Below are 26,877 nucleotides of genomic sequence, written 5' to 3'. Positions count from 1 at the left end.
CCCCCTTCTCTACTAAAAATACAAAAATTAGCCAGGCGCAGTGGCGAGCGTCTATAATCCCAGCTACTCAGGAGGCTGAGGCAGGAGAATCGTTTGAACCCGGGAGGCGGAGTTGCAGTGAGCTGAGACTGAGAAAGCTGTCAGGTAGTTAAAAAAAAAAAAAAAAAAAAAAAAAGGAGAGAATGGTAATTTGGACTGTTAAATGCTACTAATAGGTCAAGTAAGATAAAGACAAATAGATCATTGGTATCTGAGGTACTGTGTGCCAGAGAGGGGAATAACGTGAGCAAAAGGCTCAAATCAGGAGCAGTGTGGTGTACTAGAGCGTAAGGGACAAGGATGAGATGGGAGAGCAGGCAGGAGTCAGCTTGTGAAGGGCCTGGCATTCCATATTAAAGACTTAGACTTTATGCTGTGGGTTTGGGGAAGCCACTTTAAGCTGAAAAGTGACACAGTCCAATTTGCATTTTAGGTAGATCATTCTGGATGCTTAGGAAGGGTGGGGAGGATAGAGGATGGAACTGAGCCAAACCGAGCAAGGGTCTCAAGGAAGTGGAGGCTGTAGCAGGAGAGGGCCAGAGAGAGTGAAGGTGTGCATTTCAGCCATGGATGTGGGGATGGAGAAGAGAGAGTTGATTAGGAATATTTAGGAAGCAGAATTCTCAAAACTTGGAAACTGCTGCGACTGGGGGAGTGAGAGAGGTAGAAGAATTAAGCTTGGGTAATAGACTGCATAGAAAGTGGGGTACCAACCTGAAATACAGAAATTAGGAGCTAAAACAGTTTGGGGGTGAAGAGATTGTCACATTTGGACATGTTATATTTGAGATGTTCATGAGAGATGTAGGTGGAGATGTCTAGAAGGCAGTTGGATATTCAGGTGTAAAAACCAAGGGAGAAGATCTTTAAAGAGTGGTACTGATGTAAAGTCTCAACCAGTAGATATGTCCCAGCTTTCTAAAGAAAAACTAATTATAGTAAATTTCCAGTTTAAAAAATTTAATAATTCTTGAAGAACTTTGTATGTTCTAATCTGTTTGCATCAAGAGTTCTCGGGTCTATTAATATAATTTGAGGGTATTTAACAGTTTAGTCATCGAAATCTGAAAATGTTTGGTTTTCAGTGCAGATAGCAGTAGGATGGTCTTACCAAATAATTGCCCTTTATGACTGCAGGGTAAACCAATTAGATTAATGGCACTAAGCCCGGCTGCACATTAGCACCACCTGGGGAGTATTTCAAACATACCAATAAACGTCTCTAATAATCAGAAAAATGCAAAGTAAAACCACAAGGAGCTATCACCTCACTCATGTTAAGTCAACTCTTATCAAAAAGATCAGTGACAAGTATTGGCTAGGATGTGGAGAAAATAGAACCTTTCCCGGGTGTGGTGGTTCATGCCTGTAATCCCAGCACTTCGTTAGCCCAAGGCAGGTGGATCTCTTGAGCTCAAGAGTTTGAGACCAGCCTAAAGCAGAAATTTTGTCATTTGTGACAATATGGATGAACCTAATTTAGCATAATAATTCATATTATGCTAAATGAAATAAACCAGACACAGAAAGATAAATACCACATACTCTCACTCATATATGGAATCTTTTTTTTTTTTTTGAGACGGAGTCTCGCTCTGTCGCCCAGCTCCGCCTCCTGGGTTTACACCATTCTCCTGCCTCAGCCTCCCGAGTAGCTAGGACTACAGGCGCCTGCCACCTCACCCGGCTAGTTTTTTGTATTTTTTAGTAGAGACGGGGTTTCGCTGTGTTAGCCAGGATGGTCTCGATCTCCTGACCTCGTGATCTGCCCGTCTTGGCCTCCCAAAGTGCTGGGATTACAGGCTTGAGCCACCGCGCCCAGCCTATATATGGAATCTTAAAGTCTAGCTCATAGAAATAGAGAGTAGAATGATGGTTACCACAGGCTAGAGACAGGGGGATAGATGGGAAAAAGGGAGGCACTGGGTCAATGGGTACAACATTTCAGTTAGACAAGAGAAGTTCTGGTGTTCCACGTACAACACAGTGACTATAATTGTTAATAATGTTTTGTATATTTCAAAACAGCTAAAAGATATTATTTTCAATGTTCTTACCAAAAGAAATTATAAACATTTGAAGTGATGGATATGTTAATTAGGCTGATTCGATCATTCCATATGTCTGCATGTAAGGAAAAAATACATTGTACTCCATAAATGTATATAATCATTATTTGTTGGTCTAGTGTGGTGGTTCACACCTTTAATCCCATGCTTTGGGAGACCAAGCAGGAAGGATCGCTTGAGCCCAGGTGTTTGAGACCTGCCTGGCAACATAGCGTGACCTTGTCTCTACAGAATTTTTTTTAAAACTTAGCCAAACATTGTGGAAAACGCTTGTAGTCCTAGCTACTCAAGCGGCTGAGGTAGAAGGATCACCTGAGCCCAGGAATTTGAGGCTGCAGTGAGCTGTGAGCTATGATCACACCACTGCCCCCCATTCTGAGTGACAGAGTGAGATCCTGTCTCTAATCATCATCATCATCATCATCATCATCATCATCAATTAAAAAGAAAGCAAAACTGAAACATACCAACATACCAGGTTCAAGCGAGCCTCTCACCTCAGCCTCCTGAGTAGCTGGGACTACAGGCATGTGCCTCCATGTGCAGCTAATTTTTGTATTTTTAGTGGAGACAAGGTTTCACCATGTTGACCAGGCTGGTCTTGAACTCCTGACCTCAAGTTATCCACATGCCTCGGCCTCCCAAAGTGCTGGGATTACAGGCGTGAGCCACCTTGCCCAGCAGCAAGATATATTTTCTATGCTGTGGAACACATTTACAATAAACTTAGTGGATAAAGAATCTGAGCATGGCTTTACTGGATCCTCTACTTAGGGTCTCGCAAGCTTTATTCAAATTGTTGGCCAGATTGCATTTTCATTTGGAGGCTCAACTAGGGAAGAACCTGCTTCCAAACTAATACAACTCATTTGAGAATGTATTTCCTTGTGAATGTATTTTTGAAGATCCTGGCTTTTTGTAGCCATTTGTCGGAGGCTTTTGGCATATCTTACAGGGCACCCATCATTCCTTATGCAAGTTTCCTTAACATAGCTGCTAGCTTGTCCAGCCAGCAAGGAAAATCTCTCTTGCTTCAGTCTACTAACATGGAATTTCATATAATGTAATATAATCACAAGAGTAACATCCCATCACCTGTGTCATGGTTTCTCAGTTAGAAGCAAGTCACAGGTCCCACCTACACTCACGGGGAGGAGATCACACAAAGGCACAAACACCAGGAGGTGGAAAATCACTGGGGTTAGGGATCACTATAGGGATAGGGTCTGTTTGTCACACAAGAAAGAGCTATAGATTGTGTATAGACAATTCAAACAGATAATATAGTCATGGGTATAACTGGAAAAAATCCTGGGTGGAGGCAGAAATCATGGGTTCCAGTCCTGGCTGTGTTAGTAACTTAGATCACACATATCCAGCAAGTTCTCTAAACCTCAATTTCCTTAGTTTATAAATAAAATGAGACAGTGGAGACAGTTTTGGATATTAATCACATAAATCCATAGTAAAATATCATGGAAGCACTATCATTCACCTTTAGCAGAAGTTAGAAATGATCCCACTAAAAGCTTATGAGTTTATGGTAAAATCGGTACCCCCAGTTCTGAAGAGCAATCTGGCAGTATGTATCACGCCATTAAAATGTTCATACTTGTGATGGTTGACTTTACGTGTCAACTTGTCAACTTGATTGAGCCACAGGATGTTTAGATATTTGGTTAAATATTATATGTGGGTGTGTCTGTAAGGATGTTTCTGGATGAGATTTAACATTTGAATCTGTAGGCTGAGTAAAGGAGATTGTCCTTACCAAGGTGAGTAGACCTCATCCAATCTGTTGAAAGCCTGAATATAATAAAGGGATGAATAAGAAAGAATTATTTTTCTCTGTCTCACTGCCTTTGAGCAGGGACATTGGTTTTTTCCTACCTACTCAAACATGAACTGAAACTGACTCCATTGGCTCTTCTGAGTCTCAAGCCTTTGGATTTAGACTGGAACTTACACTATTGGACCTCCTGGTTCTTCAGCTTGCCAGCTGCAGATCTTAGGACTTCTCAGCCTCCATAATCATGTAAGCCAATTATTTATAGCAAATACTTATGTAAATATCATATTGCTTCTGTTTCTGTGAAGCACCTAGACTAATACAACATCCTTTGTCAAAGTAACCCCATTCCTGGGATTTTATACCACTAAAACGTAAAATTCAAAAGATATGTGTAAAACAAGCTGTATGCACTATGTTATTAACTGCAGTGTTATTTCTTTCTGTTTTAATTTTACTTTAAGTTCTGGGATACATGTGCTGAACATGCAGGTTTGTTTTACATAGGTATACATGTGCCATGGTGGCTTACTGCACCTATCAACCCGTCATCTAGGTTTTAAGTCCTGCATGCATTAGGTATTTGTCCTAATGCTCTCCCTAGTGTTATTTCTAATAACGAAAAAGTGGAAATAATATACATGTTTAACAATCGGAGCATGGCTGCATAGATTATAGCACATCCACTTCAAAGAAAATTATGCAAGCATTAAACTAATAATCATGAAGAATACAGAATCACAAGGGAAACACACGGGAGAGGGTTTACAATCAGATATGCATTTATTTTTTTAAAAGCAGAACATAAAATTATATAAACACTACAGTAACAAGTAAGAAAAAGTAAATAATGAAGAAAATCCATATGTTTGGTTCATGGAATTACGATTTTTAAATAACTTTCCTTTACCAATATGACATTTTTAAGACAATAACTAAAAAGTACAAAATAGGCTGGGCACAGTGGCTCATGCCTATAATCCCAGCACTTTGGGAGGCCGAAGAGGGTGGATCACCTGAGGTCGGGAGTTTAAGACCAGCCTGACCAACATGGAGAAACCCCATCTCTACTAAAAACACAAAATTAGCCTGGTGTGGTGGTGCATGCCTGTAATCCCAGCTACTCAGGAGGCTGAGGCAGGAGAATCGCCTGGGAGGCAGAGTTTGCGGTGAGCTGAGATCGCACCAATGCACTCCAGACTGGGCAACAAGAGAGAAACTCCATCTCAAAAAAAAAAAAGAAAAAGTATAAAATAATAACAATGAGGGAGTTAAATTGTCAGTGGTTCTTAATTGAAGTAGACTTTAGAATTTAGAATTTAAAAACACTAAGTTCTACTTTGTGAAGATTGTGAGATGGGGTTGAGGCACTCATATACTTAAAACACATACATACACAACACCCCAACCCATCCCTCCACACTGAAATACACAGGTGATTCTGATGCATATAGATAGGTAAATTTTCAGCATAAAGTTTCACATGGAGAACAAGGGAGATAGTCTAGCAAGAAGCTGAGCATTGCCTATGAGGCACTTTGGGTGATGAAGACCAGGCTGTTCTTAGCATGCACCTGGACTGTTGCAGCCACTGTCTTTAGCATTTGTAGCTTGTGGGCATTCTGAGGTATCGCCCGCCAGGCAGGATTTCTCCACAAGGCGGAAGGCCTCCAGGAACTCATTAATATCGATGTGGCCATCTTTGTTGAAATCAATACTCCGGGCAAGGTCACAGATGCAGTCATCTGTAATGTCGATATTCATATGAGAGCTTAACAGCTTCCAGGTCTGCCTGAACTCGTCCAGTGAGATGAACCCTTATCAGAGGGAGGAAATCACTTCAGTGTGTTAGTCTATTTTTTAATATTCATTTTCTCTGACATTCTTTTTTTTATTTTTTTATTATTATTTTTTTTGAGACGGAGTCTCGCTCTGTCACCCAGGCTGGAGTGCAGTGGCCGGATCTCAGCTCACTGCAAGCTCCGCCTCCCGGGTTTACGCCATTCTCCTGCCTCAGCCTCCCTAGTAGCTGGGACTACAGGTGCCCACCACCTCGCCCGGCTAGTTTTTTGTATTTTTTAGTAGAGACGGGGTTTCACCGTGTTAGCCAGGATGGTCTCAAATCTCCTGACCTCGTGATCCGCCCGTCTCGGCCTCCCAAAGTGCTGGGATTACAGGCTTGAGCCACCGCGCCCGGCTTCTCTGACATTCTTACAAGGACACCTGCTCCCTACTGCTTAACAGAGAGACACCCAAAGCCTAGTATCTAATTTAAACTTCCAAGAGGATCACACAAACCATTGGCTCACCAAAGATTTTCAGCTGGGAACAATTTTGCTCCCCTCCCTCCAGGGGACATTTGGCAATGTCTGGAGACGTTATTGTTTGTTATGACTAAGATGGAGGTGAGGTGCTACTGACCTCTAATAAATAAAGGCCAGGCATGCTGCCAAACATCTTATAATGCACAAGATGGACCCCAAAACAAAGAATTATCTAGCCCAAAATGTCAACAGTACCACTATTGAGAAATCCTGCATTTAATCATCTCAAACATATACTAATTTATTCTGGCCATTAAAATCCTTTGGACTCCATACATCTATAGTCAATTGATTTTTTACAAGGGTCCCAAGATTATTTAATAGGGAAAGAATAGTTTTTTTCAACAATGATGGGGGACAAGCAGATATGCTCATGCAAAAAGAGTAAAGCTAGACACCTACCTAACACTATATAAAAAAAACTAACTCGATATGGATCAAAGACCTAAATGTAAGAGCTAAAACTCTAAAACTCTTAGAAGCAAACATAAGTGTAAATCTTTGTGACCTTAGGTTATGCAACAGTTTTATAGCTAAAAAAGCTATAATACCAAAAGCATAAACAACAAAAGAAAAAATAAATTGGACTTTTTCAAAATTAAAAACTTTTGGGTATCAGGCTGGGTATGGTGGCTCACGCCTGTAATCCCAGCACTTTGGGAAGCTGAGGTAGGTGGATCACGAGGTCAGGAGTTCAAGCCCAGCCTGGCCAACATGGTGAAACCCCATCTCTACTAAAAATACAAAAACTAGCCGGCCATGGTGGCAGGGGCCTGTAGTCCCAGCTACTCAGGAGGCTGAGGCAGAAGAATCGCTTGAACCCAGGAGGCAGAGGTGGCAGTGAGCCAAGTTTGTGCCACTGCACTCCAGCCTAGGTGACAGACTGAGACTCTGTTTCAAAAAAAAAAAAAAAAAAAAAAAAAACTTTTGGGCATCAAAGGACACTACCAAGAAAGTGAAAAGACAATCCACAAAATCAGAAAAAAAAGTTGCAAAGCATATGTCTGATAATGTCCTAGTACCCAGAATATATGAATAACTCTTACAACTCAAATAAAAAGACAAATAGCTCAATTTAAAAATGGACAAAGGATTTGAATAGACATATCTCCGAAAGAGATATACAAATGGCCAGGCCGGGCGCGGTGTCTCAAGCCTGTAATCCCAGCACTTTGGGAGGCCGAGACGGGCGGATCACGAGGTCAGGAGATCGAAACCATCCTGGCTAACACGGTGAAACCCCGTCTCTACTAAAAAATATGAAAAACTAGCCGGGCGAGGTGGCGGGCAGCCTGCAGTCCGAGCTACTAGGGAGGCTGAGGCAGGAGAATGGCGTGAACCCAGGACGCGGAGCTTGCAGTGAGCTGAGATCGCGCCACAGCACTCCAGCCTGGGCAACAGAGCGAGACTGTCTCAAAAACAAACAAACAAACAAACAAACAAATGGCCAATAAGCACATGAAAATGTTCAACATCATTAGTTATTAAGGAAATGAAAGTCAAAACTACAGTAGAACGGGTATAATAAAAACTAAAAAAAAAAAAAAACCCACAAAAAACAAAAATGGAAAATAACAAGCATTGGTGAGGATGTAGAGAAACTGGAACCCTCATACATTGTTGGTGGCAATATAAACAGGTACAGCTACTGTGAGAAATGGTTTGGTAATTCCTCAAAAAGTTAAACATAGAATCACCATATGACCAAGCAATTACACTCCTAGGTATACACCCAAGAAAACTGAAAACATATATTGACACAAAAAGTCACACATGAATGTTCATAGCAGCATCGTTCATAGTAGCCAAAAGTAGAAACAATCCAAAGTGTATCAACTAATGACTGGATAAATAAACTTCTGTCCACACAATGGAATATTATTCAGTCATTAGAAAGGAATGAAAAAACTGATACTGCTGCAACATGGATGAATCTTGAACACAGGCTAGGTGACAGAATCCAGACACCAAAGGCCATATTTTGCATGATTCCGTTTATATCAAATGTCCAGAATAGGCAAATCCATAGAGACAGAAAGTAGATTAGTGGTTGCCAGGGACTCGTGAAGGAGGGATAGGGAATGAGGAGTAATTGCTAATAGGTATGAGATTTCTTTCTGGGGTGATTAAAGTGTTCTAGGCCATGTGCAGTGGCTCACGCCTGTAATCCCAGCACTTTGGGAGATCTAGGCGGGCGAATCACAAGGTCAGGATATCGAGACCATCCTGGCTAACATGGTGAAATCCTATCTCTACTAAAAAAAAAAAAAAAAAAAAATAGCCAGGTGTAGTGGCACATGCCTGTAATCCTAGCTACTTGGGAGGCTGAGGCAGGAGAATCACCTGAACCCAGGAGGTGGAGATTGCAGTGATCCAAGACTGTGCCACTGCACTCCAGCCTGGGTGACAGAGGGAGACTCTGTCTCAAAAAAAAAAAAAGTTCTAAAATTAGATGGTGATGGTTTTACAGTCTTGTGACTTTACCAAGAACCACTAAATTGAATACTTTACACAGGTGAATTATGTGGTTTGTGAATTAGGCCTCAAATGAAACCAATAATAACATTGAAAAAAGCCTTTGGACCATTGGGGGAACAGGATGTGGGGGAACAGGATGAGGATGTACAGGACCTCACCTTACATTTTTTTTTATAACTTCCCGTGAATCTATAATTATTTCAAAATTTAAAGTTAAAAAAAACTTTTGGGAGTGAGGTTGCCAATGCTTTTCTATTCTAAGCACTTTTCATTACTGTGTGGCTATCTTTGATGGTACTGTAAAGGATATCACATCTTTCTTTTGTCTTTTCTTTTTTTTTTTTTTGGTGACAGAGTCTGAACTCTGTCACCGAGGCTGGAGTCCAGTGGCACAACCTCGGCTCACTGCAACCTCTGCCTCCTGGGTACAAGCGATTCTCCTGCCTCAGCCTCCCAAGTACTTGGGATTACGGACATGTGCCACCACACCTGCCTAATTTTCGTATTTTTAGTAGAGACTGGGTTTCGCCGTGTTGGCCAGACTAGTCTCGAACTCCTGACTTCAGGTGATTCACCCGCCTCGGCCTCCCAAAGTGCTGGGATTACAGGCAGGAGCCACCATGCCCAGAGGATAGCACATCTTCTAATAATTATTCTTCCTATAAGAAGCTCTCATTCAGTTTGTCTTCATTCTTCTCTGCCCCACTTCTTTCTCTATGGGCTGCTTATACTACTCAAGTACTTTCCTAGTTTCTGCCATTTACAAGCACTAATCTTCTTACCTTGCTCTCCAAATGCCTGAGTGGAGATGAATCAGGAAGGACATTAAGGGTTTGAGGTAAAATACTTGCAGTGCGTTAAAAGTGATAGAATAATGAGTGCCTTTACCTGAATGATCACTGTCTATGATCCTAAAAATGGTCTCCAGGTTGGATCGGTTTCGGTACAGTGTTTCCAGCAAACTTGATTGTATGTTCTGCAAGAAAAAATTCATTTTCCTTCTTTGTCATATGTTTAGGCTTGTTCCAATATATAATTAACACACAATCAACCCTGACAGTCACACATTCTTGAAAAAATCTGAAAATATTTTGCCATCCCTCCATTCCCTCTACCCAGTTCAGCCCACCAAATAATCTAGTGGTTTAAGAAGCACCTCACCCATGATGAAAATCTTCCAAAATTGACTGTGGTGATGGTTGCACACACAGGTTATGTATGCCTTGTCTAAAATGCTTGGGACCAGAAATGTTTTGAATTTTGGATTTTTTCGGACATTGTAATATTTACATGTATATAATGAGATATCTTGGGTATGGGACCCAAGTTTAAACACAAAATTAATTTTTGTTTCATATACACCTTATACATCTAGCCTGAATGTAATTTTTGTTTGTGTGCTTTGAGACAGAGTTTTGCTCTTGTTGTCCAGGCTGGAATGCAGTGGCCTGATCTCAGCTCACTGCAACCTCCACCTCCTGGGTTCAAGCGATTCTCCTGCCTCAGCCTCCCGAGTAGCTGGGATTAGAGACATGCACCACCACGCCCGGCTAATATTTGCATTTTTAATAGAGACGAGATTTCCCCATGTTGGTCAGGCTATCTCGAACTCCTGACCTCAGGTGATCTGCCTACCTTGGCCTCACAAAGTGCTGGGATTACAGGCACGAGCCATCGTGCCCGGCCGCCTGAAGGTAATTTTATAAAATATTTTTAATAATTGTGTGCATGAAACAAAGCTTGCATACATTGAACCATCAGAAAGCAAAGGTGTCAGATGTGGAATTTTTCACTTGTGGCATCATGTTGGCACTCATAAAGTTTTGGACTTTGGAGCCTTTCAGATTTGTTTTTTTAATCAGAATCTCACTGCGTTGCCCAGGCTGGAGTGCAGTGGCATGGTCTTGGCTCACTGCAACCTCTGCCTCCTGGGTTCAAGTGATCCTCCCACCTCACCTCCCAATAGCTGGGTCTACAGGCATATGCCACCACACCCGGCTAATTTTTGTATTTTAAGAAGAGATGGGGTTTCACCGTGTTGGCCAGGTTGGTCTCGAACTCCCAGCCTCAAGTGATCCACCCTCAGCCTCCCAAACTGCTAGGATTACAGGAGTGAGCCACCGCACCCAGCCGAATTGTACACTTTAAATGGATGAATTGCATGGTATGTGAATTATATTGTAATAACACTGTCAAAAGAAGTACCTAGCCCAAGGTTGCACATACATTACATATTCTATAAGTAGTTATTGAATAAATACTTTTTTAAGTAGAGTAAGCACCATGGTGTTGAGGAAAGAAAATGGGCCTTGAGGTAAGACAGACCTTGGCTTGAGTCCCAACTCAGTCGTTCTATGACCTCAGGCAAGTTGCTAACTGCTGTGGGCAGTAATGGTGCTGATAATATGTATCTCTTGGAGTGGTTTTGAGGATTAACTGAGGCAACGTATGAAAACCACTTAACACAAAGCCTGACACATAGAAACTCAAGAAATAGTTATTCCCCTTTCTCACCCATCCAGCTTTTTGGGTTATTACTAATTGGTTGTTTCTGACTCAAGTTCTCTCTAAGGAGTATCATAGTCCACATGTGCCTCTCATTCACCATTACCACACCATTACCTCGTGGCTCACTTGTTCCTTGGCCAAGTTCTTCAGCCAAGACTTGTACTCTAGCATGTTGTCTGCTGAGCTGTTCACCAGCTGTGACCTCAGCATCCGCCATGGCAGTCCTAAATGCAACACAGACTCCACCGCTGCTGCCCAGTCACTCAAGGTGATCAGACCTACAGGTGAGAGCGAACTTGACTTGTCACCTAGAAGTCTAGTTTCCTGCCCAATGGTGTGTATATTTTTATCCTGACAGCCTTCTTACTATCTGCAGGTAATAGAAATAATGGGCACGGGCACTATTTTTGTTGGTAGTGGCAAAGTTGTTTGGAAGCTAGGCTTGCCAGATAAAATACAAGACATCCAGTTAAATTTTATTGAAGACAGACCATAAAGTACATAAAAGTGCCAAATATTGCATAAAAATTATTTGTTGTCTGTCTGTCTGCAATTCAAACTTAATTAGGCATTTTACATTTTTGTTTACTGAATCTGGAAATACTTCTGCAAGCCACATAAGAGTCTTGTGAATAATATCATAAAACATTATGTGGCTGGGCGCGGTGGCTCAAGCCTGTAATCCCAGCACTTTGGGAGGCCGAGACGGGCGGATCACGAGGTCAGGAGATCGAGACCATCCTGGCTAACACGGTGAAACCCCGTCTCTACGAAAAAATACAAAAAACTAGCCGGGCGACGAGGCGGGCGCCTGTAGTCCCAACTACTCGGGAGGCTGAGACAGGAGAATGGCGTGAACCCGGGAGGCGGAGCTTGCAGTGAGCTGAGAGCCGGCCACTGCACTCCAGCCTTGGTGGCAGAGCAAGACTCCGTCTCAAAAAAAAAAAAAAAAAAAAACATTATGTACCTATAGCATTGGTTATTTAAAAAAATTAAACCACCTAAATTCCTTAGAATATATCATTCACTGAAACTCTTGGAAGGCTACAGTATGTGTACATGAAAAGATATTACTATTAATTCATAAATGTTACTGCTGTTTTTAAATAGGGATATATTTAGTCAATGTCTATTAGAAATTCCATTAGTTGAGCAGACAACATTTTTAGCTTGGCTAATAAATCGTGAAATAGGCAAGCACACACTCATCTTCAACAAGTCAAGTCATTGATCTTTTGCCAGTCTTATACTCTTATAATTTCTCCCACTTGTTCTTTGCTTGGTTCTGGCCATGTTACCCTTCGCTGACTCTGTTTCTTTTCACCCTCTCTATTTGGCCAAGTTCATATTTTGTTAAAAGCTTAGAATTTTAGAATTTAGTTAGAATAAATGAGACATTAAGTGGAATAAAATGGAGGATATAGCCAAAGGGGACTTTGAGTCACTCATTAAAGCAACAAATATTTATTTGCTAACTAGTGTAAGACAGAGATTTTCTGGCTAGCTTCCCTCCTCTGTGAATCTTTAACTTGATCATTCTTACCGACTTTATCTGCATCATGCTTCTTAAATTCACTGAGAAGATCTGAAGAATGAGCAAACAGCTTCTCCCTCAGAGCTCTCAGAGCCGACTCCTCCACTCTGCTAATCCTGGGACAGGAGATGAAAAGCAACATTTTAACACACTGGTATAGAAGAAATACTTGGAGATTTTACTATATTTCTACTCTCTGTTTCTTAACTTATCAGTCTCCCAAGAGCTCAGTTTTTGAGGGAGAGCTCCTTTACTCTTCCCTATTGTACACAAACAGGATGAGCATGGGGAATGCCGCTGTCCTTCCTGGTATGGGACAGTGGTTAGAGAAGTTCTGGAGAAAGATCACCTCTGTGGTCAAGTTATCTCATCATCCTGTGCTTCAATTTCCCCACCTGTAAAACAGTGATTAAAACGCTACCTATCTCTACCACACAGGATTACTGTGAAGATTACAAGATTTCATGTACGGCACTTAGAAGAAAGCCTGGCACATAGAAAGCACTCACCAAATAGTATCTGTTATCACAATTATTGTGCATTCCTTGTAATTTATTATCATGTGAAACAGAAGGCAAAATTTATGAATAACAAAATAACACTAGTTTAGTTTTTTCATTCTTTTTTTTTTTTTTTTTTTTGAGACGGAGTCTCGCTCTGTCGCCCAGACTGGAGTGCAGTGGCCGGATCTCAGCTCACTGCAAGCTCCGCCTCCCGGGTTTACGCCATTCTCCTGCCTCAACCTCCCGAGTAGCTGGGACTACAGGCGCCCGCCACCTCGCCCGGCTAGTTTTTTGTATTTTTTCGTAGAGACGGGGTTTCACCATGTTAGCCAGGATGGTCTCGATCTCCTGACCTCGTGATCCGCCCGTCTCGGCCTCCCAAAGTGCTGGGATTACAGGCTTGAGCCACCGCGCCCGGCCTAGTTTTTTCATTCTTATTGGGTCAACAGAACAATGCTGGGCACAGTACTTGGCCTAAAGCAAGTGCTCAATAAATATCTGTAGTTGAATTAACAAGAATATAAAAAGAGGTTTGGTGTGGTGGCTCATGCCTGTAATCCCAGCACTGTGGGAGGCCAAGGTGGGTGAATTCTTTGAGCCCAGGAGTTCGAAACCAGCCTTGGTAACATGGCAAAACCCCTCTCTACTCAAAATACAAAATAAATAAATAAATAAATAACCAGGCATGGTGGCGCATCCCTGTAGTCCCAGCTACTTGTGGGGCTGAGGTGGGAGGATCACTTGAGCCCAGGAGGTAGAGACTGCAGTGAGCCAAGATCGCATCACTGCACTGCAGTCTGGGTGACAAAGTGAGACCCTGTCTCAAAAAAAAAAAAAAAAAAAAAAGAATATAAAAAGAGATAAAAGATAAAAGGTAAGCGTACGTTACTTGTAATATCTTATTGAGGAACCAATCATTCTATAAATAATGACCAGATAACCTATCTTTTCCAGTGTTAAAAGTTAAAAAAAAATAAATTATGTTTGATGAAAATCTTACTGCAGTTGAAGGCATTTAACATGACAGTCTTTAACTGGGCTACACAGACCCTTAAAAGAATGTGAACCAGCTGGGCGCGGTGGCTCATGCCTGTAATCCCAGCACTTTGGGAGGCTGAGGCCGGTGGATCACCTGAGGTCGGGAGTTTGAGACCAGCCTGACCAACATGGAGAAACCCCATCTCTACTAAAAATACAAAATTAGCTGGGCGTGGTGGCACATGCCTATAATCCCAGCTACTAGGGAGGCTGAGGCAGGAGAATTGCTTGAACCTGGGAGACGGAGGTTGTGTTGAGCTGAGATCGTGCCATTGCACTCCAGCCTGGGCAACAAGAGTGAAACTCCGTCTCAAAAAAAAAAAAAAAAAAAAAAAAAATGTGAACCTAGCCTGGCATGGTGGCACTTGCCTATAGTCCCAGCTATTTGGGAGGCTAAGGTGGGAAAATCACCCGAGCCTGGGAGGTCGAGACTGCAGTGAGCCAAGATCGTGCCACTGCACTCCAGCCTGAACAACCAAAGTGAGACCCTGTCTCAAAAAATAAAAAAAGCTGTGAACCAGTTAGGCATGGTGGCTCATGCCTATAATCCCAGCACTTTGGGAGGCTGAAGTGGGAGGATCACTTGAGGCCAGGAACTCAAGACCACCCTGGGCAACACAGCTAGGCTGGGTTTCTTTACCAAAAAAAACTTTTTAAAATTAGCCAGGCATGGTGGTGCATGCCTGTAATCTCAGTTACTTGGGAGACTACGGCAGGAGGATTGCTTGAGCCCAGGAATTTAAGGCTATGATCACGCTACTATACTCTGGCCTTGGTGATAGAGCAAGGCCCTGTCTCTACAAAAGGAAAAGAAAGTGTGAACCACCTAAAACTCACCCCAAATTTCACAGGAATGTGAGCATATGTGATATTTTGTAGACAGCTTGTTGTTTTATCAGAGGCTAACAGAAGTATGGGACTCCTAAAAAGTTTAAGAACCACTAGTTAGACAAAGCATTTAAGCTGCTCCTGGTAATCTGTAGTCATGGAGAGTTATGCAGGGATGGAGTAGGGCAATGCCCTTGAAAGCTATTTAGATGTAGAAGGCTTTCCTGTCCGTACGTCAAGCAGCACTTAGTAAACACTTACTAAATGCAGAGCTCTACATGGATTATCTCATTAATCCCTCAACACTCATTGAAGAAGGAACGATAACATTAAGTCCATTATGCCCATTACGGCCAGAGATAGTAATTAGGTCGAGGTCACATAGCTACCAAGGAGTGAGGCCAGATATCCAACTGGCTGTGATGGCTCCAAGCTGGCTCTGCTATTATTGTGAGAAGTGGATTGAAACAAAAAGTAAATGAATTCTGACTGAGGATTCCTCTAAGAAGAGCATGTTATCAGGCCAGGCATGGTGGCTCACACCTGTAATCCTAGCACTTTGGGAGGCCAAGGCAGGAGGATCACTTGAGCTCAGGAGTTTGAGACCAGCCTGGGCAGAATAGTGAGACTCTGTCTCTACAAAAAATTTTAAAAATTAACTGGGCGTGGTGGCGCATGCCGGTAGTCCCAGGTATCAGGTAGCTGAGGTGGGAGGATCTCTTAAGCCCAGCAGGTCAAGGCTGCAGTGACCTGTCATCATGCCACTGTACTCCAGCCTGGGTGATAGACCTGTCTCATTAAAAAAAAAAAAAAAAAAAAAAAAAGCATGTTTTCTTGAGTTTATGGACATTGAGACATCATCAATTATGGCTGCTCAGCGACATTTCCCTCCTTTTTTCTAAGTTCTCCACTGTGCTCCTACAGTTGAAATCACTGGATAAGTGATAAATCAGGTGATGTTGTACTTATTTAATGCAATCAATGAAGGTTTCAAAGAGCTGAATGCTTTTTGACTATCTTATTGGGTTTCAAAGAGCTGAATGCTTTTTGACTATCTTATTGAAACACACTATTTCCAGGATTCTCTACAGTGACTCTTTTTGCAGTGACAACCCCTAAATCCTATGGGATCATAGTTCTGCACTCCAGGTACCAGGGCTCACCCCTGGAGATTCTAATTCGGTAGGGTTGGGTGAGGCTCAAATGGCTGACTTTTTATAAAGCTCCACAGATGATTTTGCTGCACAGTAGGTCTGACATTCACTTGGTGAGTTTTTATTTTTACATAATTCTTCTTTTTAAGTGAGGCTGGCCTATATTTAATAACTTGAGAATGATTTAAAATAATGTACTTTTATAGCACTCACACAAGGGCAAATGCTAAATACTAACATGTCCTCTATCCACCTGATTCATGCTAACTTTGCCTATCTTAATTTCTAGTTCTGTTAGGCTGAATACTTAAAGAAGCATGTTTAGTAGCACTAAAATTGTATCTGTTAGCATCTTGTATACTCTGAGGCCATCTTTGCTGTGGGAGGCAATATTGCATAGACATTAAAAGTGTGGGTTCTGAAATAGAATTGCCTCAGTCAAGGACTGCCTTCACTCAAGGACTAGCTGTGTGGCCACAGGTCAGCTGATTTAACCTTGGTTCTTTAATAATCTCCTCTACAAAACCGAAATCAATAACAATATCTGTTGCATAAATTCACTGTGAGACTACACATATAAATTCTTTATAACATTTTGTGGTGGTAATCTCTCAACTAAGAACTCAGAATCATCTCAAAAGCTACCATTTATTTATTTATTTATTTATTTATTTATTTAATTTTTGAGACGGAGTCTCGCTCTGTAGCCCAGGCTGGAGTGCAGTGGCGTGATCTCGGCTCACTGCAACCTCTGCCTCCTGGGTTCCAGCGATTCTCCTGCTTCAGCCTCCCGAGTAGCTGGGATTACAGGTGTGTACCACCATGCCTGGCTAATTTTTTTGTATTTTTAGTAGAGATGGAGTTTCATCATGTTGGCCAGGCTGGTCTCAAGCTCCTAACCTCAAATGACCCACCCGGCTCAGCCTCCCAAAGTGCTGGGATTACAGGCGTGAGCCTCAACGCCTGGCCAAAAGCTACCATTCAAATAATATTATATGCTTCCTTCCAGAAGGAAAGGGGCCTCATTAACAAATCTGTGCACTGAATTTCACCTGCCAAATCTCCAGACAGTGAAAGAACCTCTGGCTGTGGCTTGTAGGGGTAACACAAACCCGTTAAAGATGAGAGAAAATAGAAGAGTAACTTTAGAAAGACTTAGTGGTTTAGTAAGCAGACTTTACCCAAGACGCAGCCATGGAGAATAATTTCTTCTTTTTTTTTTTTTTTTTTTTTTTTGAGACAGTTTTGCTGTGTCACCCAGGCTGGAGTGCAGTGGCACAATCCTGGATCACTGCAAACTCCACCTCCCAAGCTCAAGCCATCCTCCCCGCTCAGCCCCCCAAGTAGCTGGGACTACAAGAGCACGCCACCACATCAGGCTAATTTTTGTATTTACTGTAGAGATGGGGTTTTGCCATGTTGCCCAGGCTGTTCTGGAATTCCTGGGCTCAAACTATCCTCCTGCCTTAGTCTCCCAGAGTGCTGGGATTACAGGCATAAGCCACTGTGACCCACTGAAAAGAATTTCTGCAGAAAACAAATTTGTTGCTCCCATTAATGATGGGTAGATAGAGCTATTAGGAGTGTGTGGAGGAGAAGGAAGAGACTCCTACTGTAATGTCTATCATATTAATAGAACTTCATGTGACATAGCCAAATTCTGAATTCGTACGTAGAGTTTGGATAAATATAATGCTGGACACTTCATTCAAAGTTTCTGTAAACACTATGATTTTTTTCTGAAAACCACTCATTGAAAAGTCTTGCCTTTGCCTCATGGTGAGTGTGTTGGTCACCTTGTTAGCTTGATACTGCACGATATGTGGGGTCAGGGCTGGCCCCAGTTTGACATAGGCCCCTCTGTTGCTGCCAACTTCATAGTAGTTGGAGGCAGAAAAGATTGTTAATACCTACATCAAAACAGAAGAGAGAAAGGCATTCACATTCACTGAAGAAACCCTCACTCTCAGTCCTATGTGGCCCAACTCAACTGCAGAGGCTGCTTTTTCTCCTAGTGCTCATCTGGGAAACCTCTTCCTTCCCTCTCTCCCTCCCTCCCTCCCTCCCTCCCTCCCTCCCTTCCTTCCTTCCTTTCTTGTCATCAATGCTAATAGGGCAAGAGTTGTGACTCAAGTCATAGAAATTTGAATTCCAATAGTTTCACAATGTATCTTCTTCACATTTTTATCCCAACTGAAAATAGCAGGGGTCACAGAAAACACCATATTTGCTTCAACTTTGAGGCGAGCTGGGGCTGATAAAACAGGATGGCCATTGCAATGAGCAGGAAAATTAGTTCTGAGAGTTGATGTGGTGCCTTAAAGCAGAGTTTCCTACGGACGGTTGTGGCTCCTCAGATGCTATATGAAAAAAGTTTTCACAGTCAATACCTTGGGAAATGCTAGATACTGTATCTCTTCCTGAAGATTTACAGTGGTAGGAAACTAAAGGTTCTTAGAAGTCCTGCAATAAAGAAACTTGTACAGTATAACCTAGTGGTATTAGGAGAGACAAATATTGTAGGATTTGGAGATGTCCAAAGATCAGTCAGGATGTTAATTGTGCTCCTGAGAAGACAAAATGATCCTGAATCCCTGCCTAGGGAGCAGTGCAGAAATCCAATTACCCTGTAGGCTTTTTTGAGACATGTGACAGTGAGCCACAAGACCTGAAGAATAGAGGTGTGGCTGGGAAAACACAGGCCTTGTATTTCCATTCATAAAACGGGACCATGTCACTCAGGCTATTGGTGGACAGTGGCCTCAATCAAACTTTGGGTATTAAAGAGGCTGTAAGAGTCAAGGATAAACGACTGTAAAGGACCTAGTTGCTTTGAGCAAGTGGGTAACAAATATAAGGTCTGTAGGTTGTTAGAAACCGAGAGCCTTTGCTCATCCAGGCCTGAGCCCTTTGGACTACTTCGGTGACACACAAGCCTGTGCTGCTGCAGAGGGAGCACCCACCTTGCGGTTGTGACAGAATTCATAGCCTTCAGGTTTACATTCGTGTGAACGGATCAGGAATTGCAGGTTGTATTTTTGTAGCAACTGTTGTGTCACATCAGGCCCAAAATAACAGCCTCCTCCTCGAATAGTGTTGGCCTTGCAGCCCTCTTGAGCCATGGGATCACTCCACAGGATATCTACAACCTGAGAAGACCAAGAGATGTTTTCCTTCCCCAAAACTAGATACATATTCATCCACAGGCATTCAAATGAAAAGAAGAGGAGGACGAGGAGGAATAAAAATAAGTGAATAAATGTCCATGCAAGAAATGTTTGACATACATTTATATTTCGGACCTCTAAGGGTCCAGAATTTCTTATTGCTCACAAAATGAATGTGTGCATGTATACATATTCATTGACAAGTATATACCCACTTTCTTGAAAATAAATCTGATATGAAAGTTCAATATGTAAAACAGATGAAGTTGCCCTGCTAGAAGCTTTGATCATGGCCAGTAGTCTTCAGTCAGTGCCAATGCTCCAGACTCCTGGACGTTTGCCCTAAAGAGAAGGCACAAGTCCTGGGACTGGCAAGAGAGCCTCTTGCATATTCACAAGATCCCAGATGTGGTCCTGGGAAAGCGCAATTGACATTTTATTTCTTTAAGTAGTTTAAGAATTTTTTTTTCTTTTTTACAAATTGCAGAGAAGGCGAGGCTGTAATCCCAGTACTTTGGGAGGCTGAGGTAGGTGGATCATTTGAGGTGAGGAGTTCAAGATCATCTTGGCCAACATGTGAAACCCCATCTTTACTAAAAATACAAAAAAATGAGCCAGGCATGGCAGTGCAACACCTGTAATCCCAACTATTGGGGAGGCTGAGGCAGGAGAATCACTTGAACCCGGGAGAGGGAGGTTGCAGTGAGCCGAGATTGCAGTGGTTACACCACTGCACTCCAACCTGGGCGACAGAGCGAGACTCCACCTCAAACAAACAAACAAACAAACAAACAAATAAGTAATTGCAGAAGAGCTGAGCAATTTTTCTAACACTTCAGATTCTACCCTATTATTAATACTCAGGAAGACAGTAACTGCCAGTCATACACTACTCAGATGAAATAACTGAATAATTTTGGTTATTGACATTTAATACTTTCATTTTTTTTTTTTTTTTTTTTGAGACAGGGTCTCACTCTGTTGCCCAGGCTGGAGCGCAGTGGTGTAATCTCAGCTCACTGCAACCTCCGCCTCCCAGGTTCAAGGGATTCACCTGCCTCAGTCTCCCGAGTAGCTGGGATTACAGGCATGAGCCACCACGCCTGGCTAATTTTTGTATTTTTAGTAGAGACTGGATTCCACCATGTTGACCAGAGGCTGGTCTAGAACTCCTAACCTCAGATGATCCTTCCTCCTCGGCCTCCCAAAGTGCTGGAATTACAGGCATGAGCCACCACGCCCAGCCAACATTTAATGCTTTCTAAAAGTACTTTTGTAAAAGAAAACCTTCATTTGATTTGTAAATATCAAGACATTATCACTGAGTCAGTTTGCCAAAGGAAAGACCTACACTTTACAATTTCAATTCTAAATTGGTGTTAAAGCCCAGATCAATAACTCTGAGAGAACATAACCTAAATTCACCATCTCTTTTTCTGAGGCTTCTAGACTCAGAGTCAGCTGCAACTTCTCTTTCTCACTACCCTCCATCCAATCAATCAGCAAGTTCTGCTACTTTTAGCTCTTAAATAATTCTGAATTCATTTCTTTATTGGGTGAACTATATGAGATTGCCATTCTTATGAGTCAGAAATGGTTGAATACCAGCAAGTTCCCATAATTCTGTTAACAGTACTGCAGGCCAGGCACAGCGGCTCAGGCTGGGTGCAGTGGCTCATGTCTGTAATCCCAGCACTTTGGGAGGCCAAGGTGGGTGATTGCTTGAGCCTCAGGAGTTCAAGACCAGCCTGGGCAACATGGTGAAACGCTGTATCTTCAAAAAATACAAAAATTAGCCGGCCATGGTGGTGCACACCTGTAGTCCCAGCTATTGGGGAGGCTGAGGTAGGAGGATCATCTGAACCTAGGAAGTACAGGCTGCAGTGAGTCATGATCATGCCACTGTACTCTAGCCTTAGCAACTGCAGTGACTTTGTCTCAAATTAAAAAAACCAAAAAAACAAAAAACAACAACAACAACAAAAAACAAGCTCACCATAATCATCTCCCACCTGGATGGCTACAACAACCTTTTCAGGGCTCTCTCTGCCATAGTCTTCGTCAGTGAAGTCGGCTGCCTGAGCCATCTATTTTGGCAAGTAATGTTAGCGCCTACTCAATATCCATTATCCTCTTCCTTCTTCCATACTGACAGAACTCTGGGTTTGGGATGGCAGGGTGCCTCACTGCATATGACTTACTCCCCAAGTCTCCCCTGCAGCTAGGGGTGGCCATGTGACACAGATCTAGAGATCTGGGGACAGCTCTTGCCTGGTAACAGAAGAGAAGCTGCTGCCTAGCCCTTTTGGCCTTGAACTACGGCAGCTATATTGCTGACACATTAAGAAAAAAAAATAACACACAATAGCATCCAACAAATCATAGCTTATCTTCTTACCTCTGGTGCTCAATCACTAACCGAGGTATTATCAGGCAATAGAGCCTAACAGCCACACGTCCCCATCTTTTATAAAACTCTAAAACATATGAGTCATTAGGCAAATACTAGTGTCCTTCTAGGGTATTGTAACTCCAGAGAGAGACAGAAAGAGGGGCCTCAAACATACCCTGAGTTTCCATGGAAGGAACGGGTTTGACCTGTTGGCAGCCACATGCTAGGAAGCAGCGCCTGGCCACGCTCACCTGCCTCCACTCCTCCTGAGTGGGCTTCTGCAACTCTCCGGCTTCAGAGTCTGCTTCTGAGGCAGAGCGGGAGGGCTCCTCTTTCTGTCCGGTCACCAGGAGGCCTGCTTGCTGCCGGCACCGCTCCAGCTCCAGTTCCACCGAGCTCCGCACCTGCCGGGAGAGCTCTCGCCTGTCCAGGCAACCGCCGCAGGGGATGCTGGAGGACCTGCTGGTTTTGTGGGCCTTGTAGGAGCTGAACCGAAGGGGTGAAGAGGGAAGAGAGCGGCTTTGTGGGAGAAACCACGGGATGGGTTCCTGTGCAGAACTCTTCCGGTTGGCTTTTCCCTTCTCCATCTGCTTCTCATTCTTCCGTCTCGTTTTGCATCTCATGGTGGAAACTATCTAAACATGCCAGAAAGACATACAGACCCTGGAATGAAACTGTAGGCCCAGTCGGGTGTGGTGGCTCACTCCTGTAATCCTAGAACTTTGGGAGACTGAGCCCGGCCGATCACTCAAGCCCAGGAGTTCAAGACCAGCCTGAGCAATATGGCAAGACCCTTTCTCTACAAAAAATACAAAAAACGAGCTGGTCATGGCGGCACATGCCTGTCTCTACAAAAAATACAAAAAATGAGCTGGTCATGGCGGCACATGCCTGTAGTCCCAGCTACTAGGGAGGCTGAGGCAGGAGGATCACCTGAGTCCAGAAGTTCAAGATTGCAGTAAACTGAGATTGAACCACTGCACTCCAGCCTGGGTAACAGAGGGAGACCCTGAGGAGAGAAAGAAGAAAGAAAGAGAAGGAAAGAGGAAGGAAGGAAGGAAGGAAGGAAGGAAGGAAGGAAGGAAGGAAGGAAGGAAGGAAGGAAGGAAGGAAGGAAAAAAAGAAAGAAGAAAGAAGAGAAGGAAGGAGGGAGAGAGGGAGGGAGGGAAGGAAGGAAGGAAGGAGGGAAGGAAGGAAGGAAGGAAGGAAGGAAGGAAGGAAGGAAGGAAGGAAGGAAGGAAGGAAGGAACTGGAGGCCCTTTGAGAGTGCCGTTTTGATACTCAGATGAGTCCTAAACACTGGTGCCCACAGACGAGTGCTGGTCTGTTCACTGTTTGTTCCTGGCTGAGGACAAGGTAAGTGCAGCACTGAGAGTAAGTCTGAGAAACATTTATAGCAATATGATATTGTCACAACAGTCAAGCACATGATCAGCGGGCTTGTATCTTTTATTTGTATTTCCTTTTTCTTTTTTATTTTTTTACTTTTATTTTAGGTTTGGGGGTACATGCGAAGGTTTGTTATGTAGGTTCCCACATGTCATGGGGAATTGTTGTACATATTATTTTATCATTTTTCTAATAATTCACATTTATTGTATTTTACAAAAGTACTGATCTGCAACAAATTGGAAGTTTATAAAACCTGGTCCTTCACATATAATTTGAGAAACACTAACCTAGGTCATCATTTCTGTCTAGGAGACCAGTGATTTTTTTTTAGACAAGGATAGGAAAGGGCAACTCTCTCTCAGGCCAGTCCTCATTGACTTTCCTGTCATTCCACAGATGCTAAAACAAAGAAAAAGAATCAAAGTATATGGGTGAGAATTAGGAAGAGGAAAAACTTGACTCTTGCTGCAGAGGAGGCAGCACTTAATGGTACTTTAGAGGAAGTGCTCTTGTACCCATTATCTTACCTGTTGGGGAAGGACAGGGGAGGGGAGGGAGCTCCTCTTTTCAGCCTGGACCTAATCAGAAAGACACTCCTTGCCACAGGGGATTGAATAGTCCCTCTCACTTGTGGTCATCATGACACCGGAGCTGGGTTGAGGACATAAGTGGCATGAATTCTGATCACAGGAAAGAGAGGGGTCAGGCCACAAAGTAGATTGGAGCAACGAGCAAAAAGAGAGAGCAGCCATTCCTGGTGTTCCTGAGTGCTATGGTGAACCCCGAGGGGGAAGACTTCCATGGGATATCCACAACAAAGGGCTTGTTCACAAAGGGAACTCTGTATGAGCTCAGCTCGTAACCAAAGAACAAGAATTTTCTGCAAATAGATCTACGGACTGTGATACAAGAAAGTCATGTCCCAGCGTGGACTGGCTTAGGGCAAGAACAAAGAAGGACACCCAGAGAGGGGCAGCAGAGCTGACTGATGTTTGAAGGACAGTCCAGAGTGAAGAGAATAGAACAGAGCTATTCTCTGATATTGGACAAGTGTTAATCACTTTCTAAGCAGCTCCAGTCTTGGACATAGTGCAAATCCACAAAATGTAAACCAACTCATAACCACCTCCTCGCTCCTTGTTGGCACACAGTGAGGGCCAGTCCACCAGTCCTACCTCTTCCGACTCTCAAGTATTTTATTATTATTATTTTTTTAGATGGAGTGTCGCTCTGTCACCAGGCTGGAGTGCAGTGGTGCAATCTCAGCTCGCTGCATCCTCTGCCTCCCAGGTTCAAGTGATTCTCCTGCCTCAGACTCCCAAGTAGCTGGGGCTATAGGCGCGTGTCACCAAGCCCAGCTAATTTTTGTATTTTTAGTAGAGACGGGAGTTTCACCATGTTGGCCAGGATGGTCTCTATCTCTTGACCTTGTGATCTGCCCTCATCGGCCTCCCAAAGTGCTGGGATTACAGGTATGAACCACCGTGCCCGGCCCAGGTAATTTTATTTTAAGGATGTTATTATCTGCTTCAAGCAGCATCCCTAACTTAAGGAAATTAATAGTGTTACTATGTTTTCAGTCTTTTCCAAATAGGCGCTGTTCTGGGCACTTTCTGTAAATTAGTTGATTAACCCTCATACCAATCCTATAAGATAGCATCTTTTATAGTACAGATAAGAAAACTGAGGCACAAAATACTAAGACTCTTCCAGGACTGAATCCAGATAGTCTGCCTCTGGAGCCCATACCTCTCTGTACTTCTCTCCCGAGTAGTCCTTGGACTGTATCATTTGCTGCATCATCCTCTCTCCAGAGCTTTGCAAACCAAACACTGGGAAGTTAGCTTTTTGCTAAGCCACAGAAAATAAACTTTTCTTTAGCATTCTTTCCCAGAGTTCCTTCTTCTCTGTTTACAAAATTAAACATGATTCTTCCCATGAGATAATTTGCTCTGCTGTGGCTTGCTGTCTCTGCCTCCAGACATACAAGCAGCTGGTCAGAACGTTTGAGCTGAAAGTTTGTGAGAAACATCAAGATACAGCTGATGGCTAAGGGTGGCCGCTCATGCCTATAATCCCAACACTTTGGGAGGCCAAAGTGGGAGGATTACTTGAGCCCAGGAATTCAAGACCAGCCTGGGAAACATAGTGAGACCCCATCTCTACAAATAAATTTTTTGAGACGGAGTCTTGCTCTGTTGCCAGGCTGAAGTGTAGTGGCGTGATCTTGGCTCACTGCAGTCTCTGCCTCCCGGGTTCAAGCAATTCTCCTGCCTCAGCCTCCCGAGTAGCTGGGACTATAGGCGCGTGCTGCCACGCCCAACTAATTTTCTTGGATTTTTAGTAGAGATGGGGTTTCACCATGTTGGCCAGGATTGTCTTTATCTCCTGACCTCGTGATCTGCCTGCCTCGGCCTCCCAAAGTGCTGGGATTACAGGCGTGAGCCATGGTGCCCGGCATAATTTTTTTTTTTTTTTTTTGAGACAGAGTCTTGCTCTGTTGCCCAAGCTAGAGTGCAGTGGCACGATCTCAGCTCACCAAAACCTCTGCCTCCAGGGTTCAAGCGGTTCTCCTGCCTCAGCCTCCTGAGTAGCTGGGATTACAGGTGCGCGCCACCATGCCTGGCTAATTTTTGTATTTTTAGTAGAGACAGGGTTTCACCACGTTGGTCAGGCTGGTCTCAAACTCCTTACCTCGTGATTCGCCCGCCTCCGATTCCCAGAGTGCTGGAATTACAGGCATGAACCATCACTCCTGGCCCTCTACAAATAATTTTTTAAAAAATTAGCCAAGCATGATTGTGTGTGACTGTAGTCCCAGCTACTCAGGAGGCTGAGGCTGGAGAATTGCCTGAGCCCAGGAGGTCAAGGCTGCAGTGAGCTGTGATCATGGTACCACACTCCAGCCTGGGTGACAGAGTAAGACCCTGTCTCAAAAACAAACAAACAGAAAAAGATAAAACAGATGTGTAAGTGAAAACACTGAGTTTGGGTGTACAGGGACACACAGAAGTTTCTAGTTGCCAAACCACAAGGAGTCGTATCCTTACTTGCTAAATAGTATCTAAGTCTAGAAACCACACATTAGGGTGGCAGAGTAACAAGAAACCTGGGTCTCTGGACAACTTCATAGAACCAAACCACCATTTCAGCCAACAATTGCCTATTCCAGGATTCAAACCCCGGTCTGTCTGACTCTAAAGCCATATTCTTTCATTTCATATACGTCTCATATACATAGACTTTCATATCCATATCCATTAGAATTGCCCAAAGTTGAAGTAGACTGATTGTGTGGTGATGAGTTCCCTGTCTTTGGAACTTCCCAGGAAAATGTTGTTATGGATGTTGTAGCAGCATTTCCTGTGTGGGATGAGTCAAGTTTAAGAGTTAAGTGAAAGAAAATAGAACCTTTGCTTTCTAGGTTTTCATTTCCAAAATGAAATGGGAAATAGAAATCTATTGTTGTTGGTAAATCATACATTCTGTCTCACACTCTTCCACCCCCAACCCCAACGCATTCTGGTTATTGTGTGTTCCTTTAGGGCAGGCACCATCTCTGTTTCATCTTTTTATCTCCCTAACACTTTCTTTGCACATAGTAAGCACTCGAAACATACTTGTTGAGTTTAACTGAAATTGATCTTCATCTTTTTCTCTGC

General features: G+C 43.1%; 1 protein-coding gene across 2 annotated transcripts in view; it reads right to left on the bottom strand.

Moving 5' to 3' along the window:
• Positions 1–4,661: 4,661 nt before the first annotated feature.
• Positions 4,662–26,877, bottom strand: part of PPEF2 (protein phosphatase with EF-hand domain 2) — a 42,728-nt gene continuing 20,512 nt past the window's right edge. Inside the window, exons 11-17 of one of the 2 annotated variants that reach the window (XM_030921281.1) lie at positions 22,075–22,458; positions 19,228–19,413; positions 18,032–18,174; positions 12,751–12,857; positions 11,322–11,485; positions 9,588–9,675; positions 4,662–5,714 (exon numbers count right to left, since the gene is read on the bottom strand). In XM_030921281.1, coding sequence (XP_030777141.1) covers positions 5,461–5,714; positions 9,588–9,675; positions 11,322–11,485; positions 12,751–12,857; positions 18,032–18,174; positions 19,228–19,413; positions 22,075–22,458 — 1,326 coding nt within the window. In that variant the 3' untranslated portion in view covers positions 4,662–5,460. Of the gene's footprint in view, positions 5,715–9,587; positions 9,676–11,321; positions 11,486–11,608; positions 11,650–12,750; positions 12,858–18,031; positions 18,175–19,227; positions 19,414–22,074; positions 22,459–26,877 lie in introns of those variants that run through there. The other variant, XM_030921273.1, reaches the window with a different exon arrangement.

The sequence above is a fragment of the Rhinopithecus roxellana genome, chromosome 2, assembly GCF_007565055.1.
Source record: "Rhinopithecus roxellana isolate Shanxi Qingling chromosome 2, ASM756505v1, whole genome shotgun sequence".
In the NCBI taxonomy this organism is placed as follows: Eukaryota; Metazoa; Chordata; class Mammalia; order Primates; family Cercopithecidae; genus Rhinopithecus; species Rhinopithecus roxellana.
The sequence above is the reverse complement of the archived record's forward strand: the minus strand, read 5'-3'. Positions and strand labels throughout refer to the sequence as shown.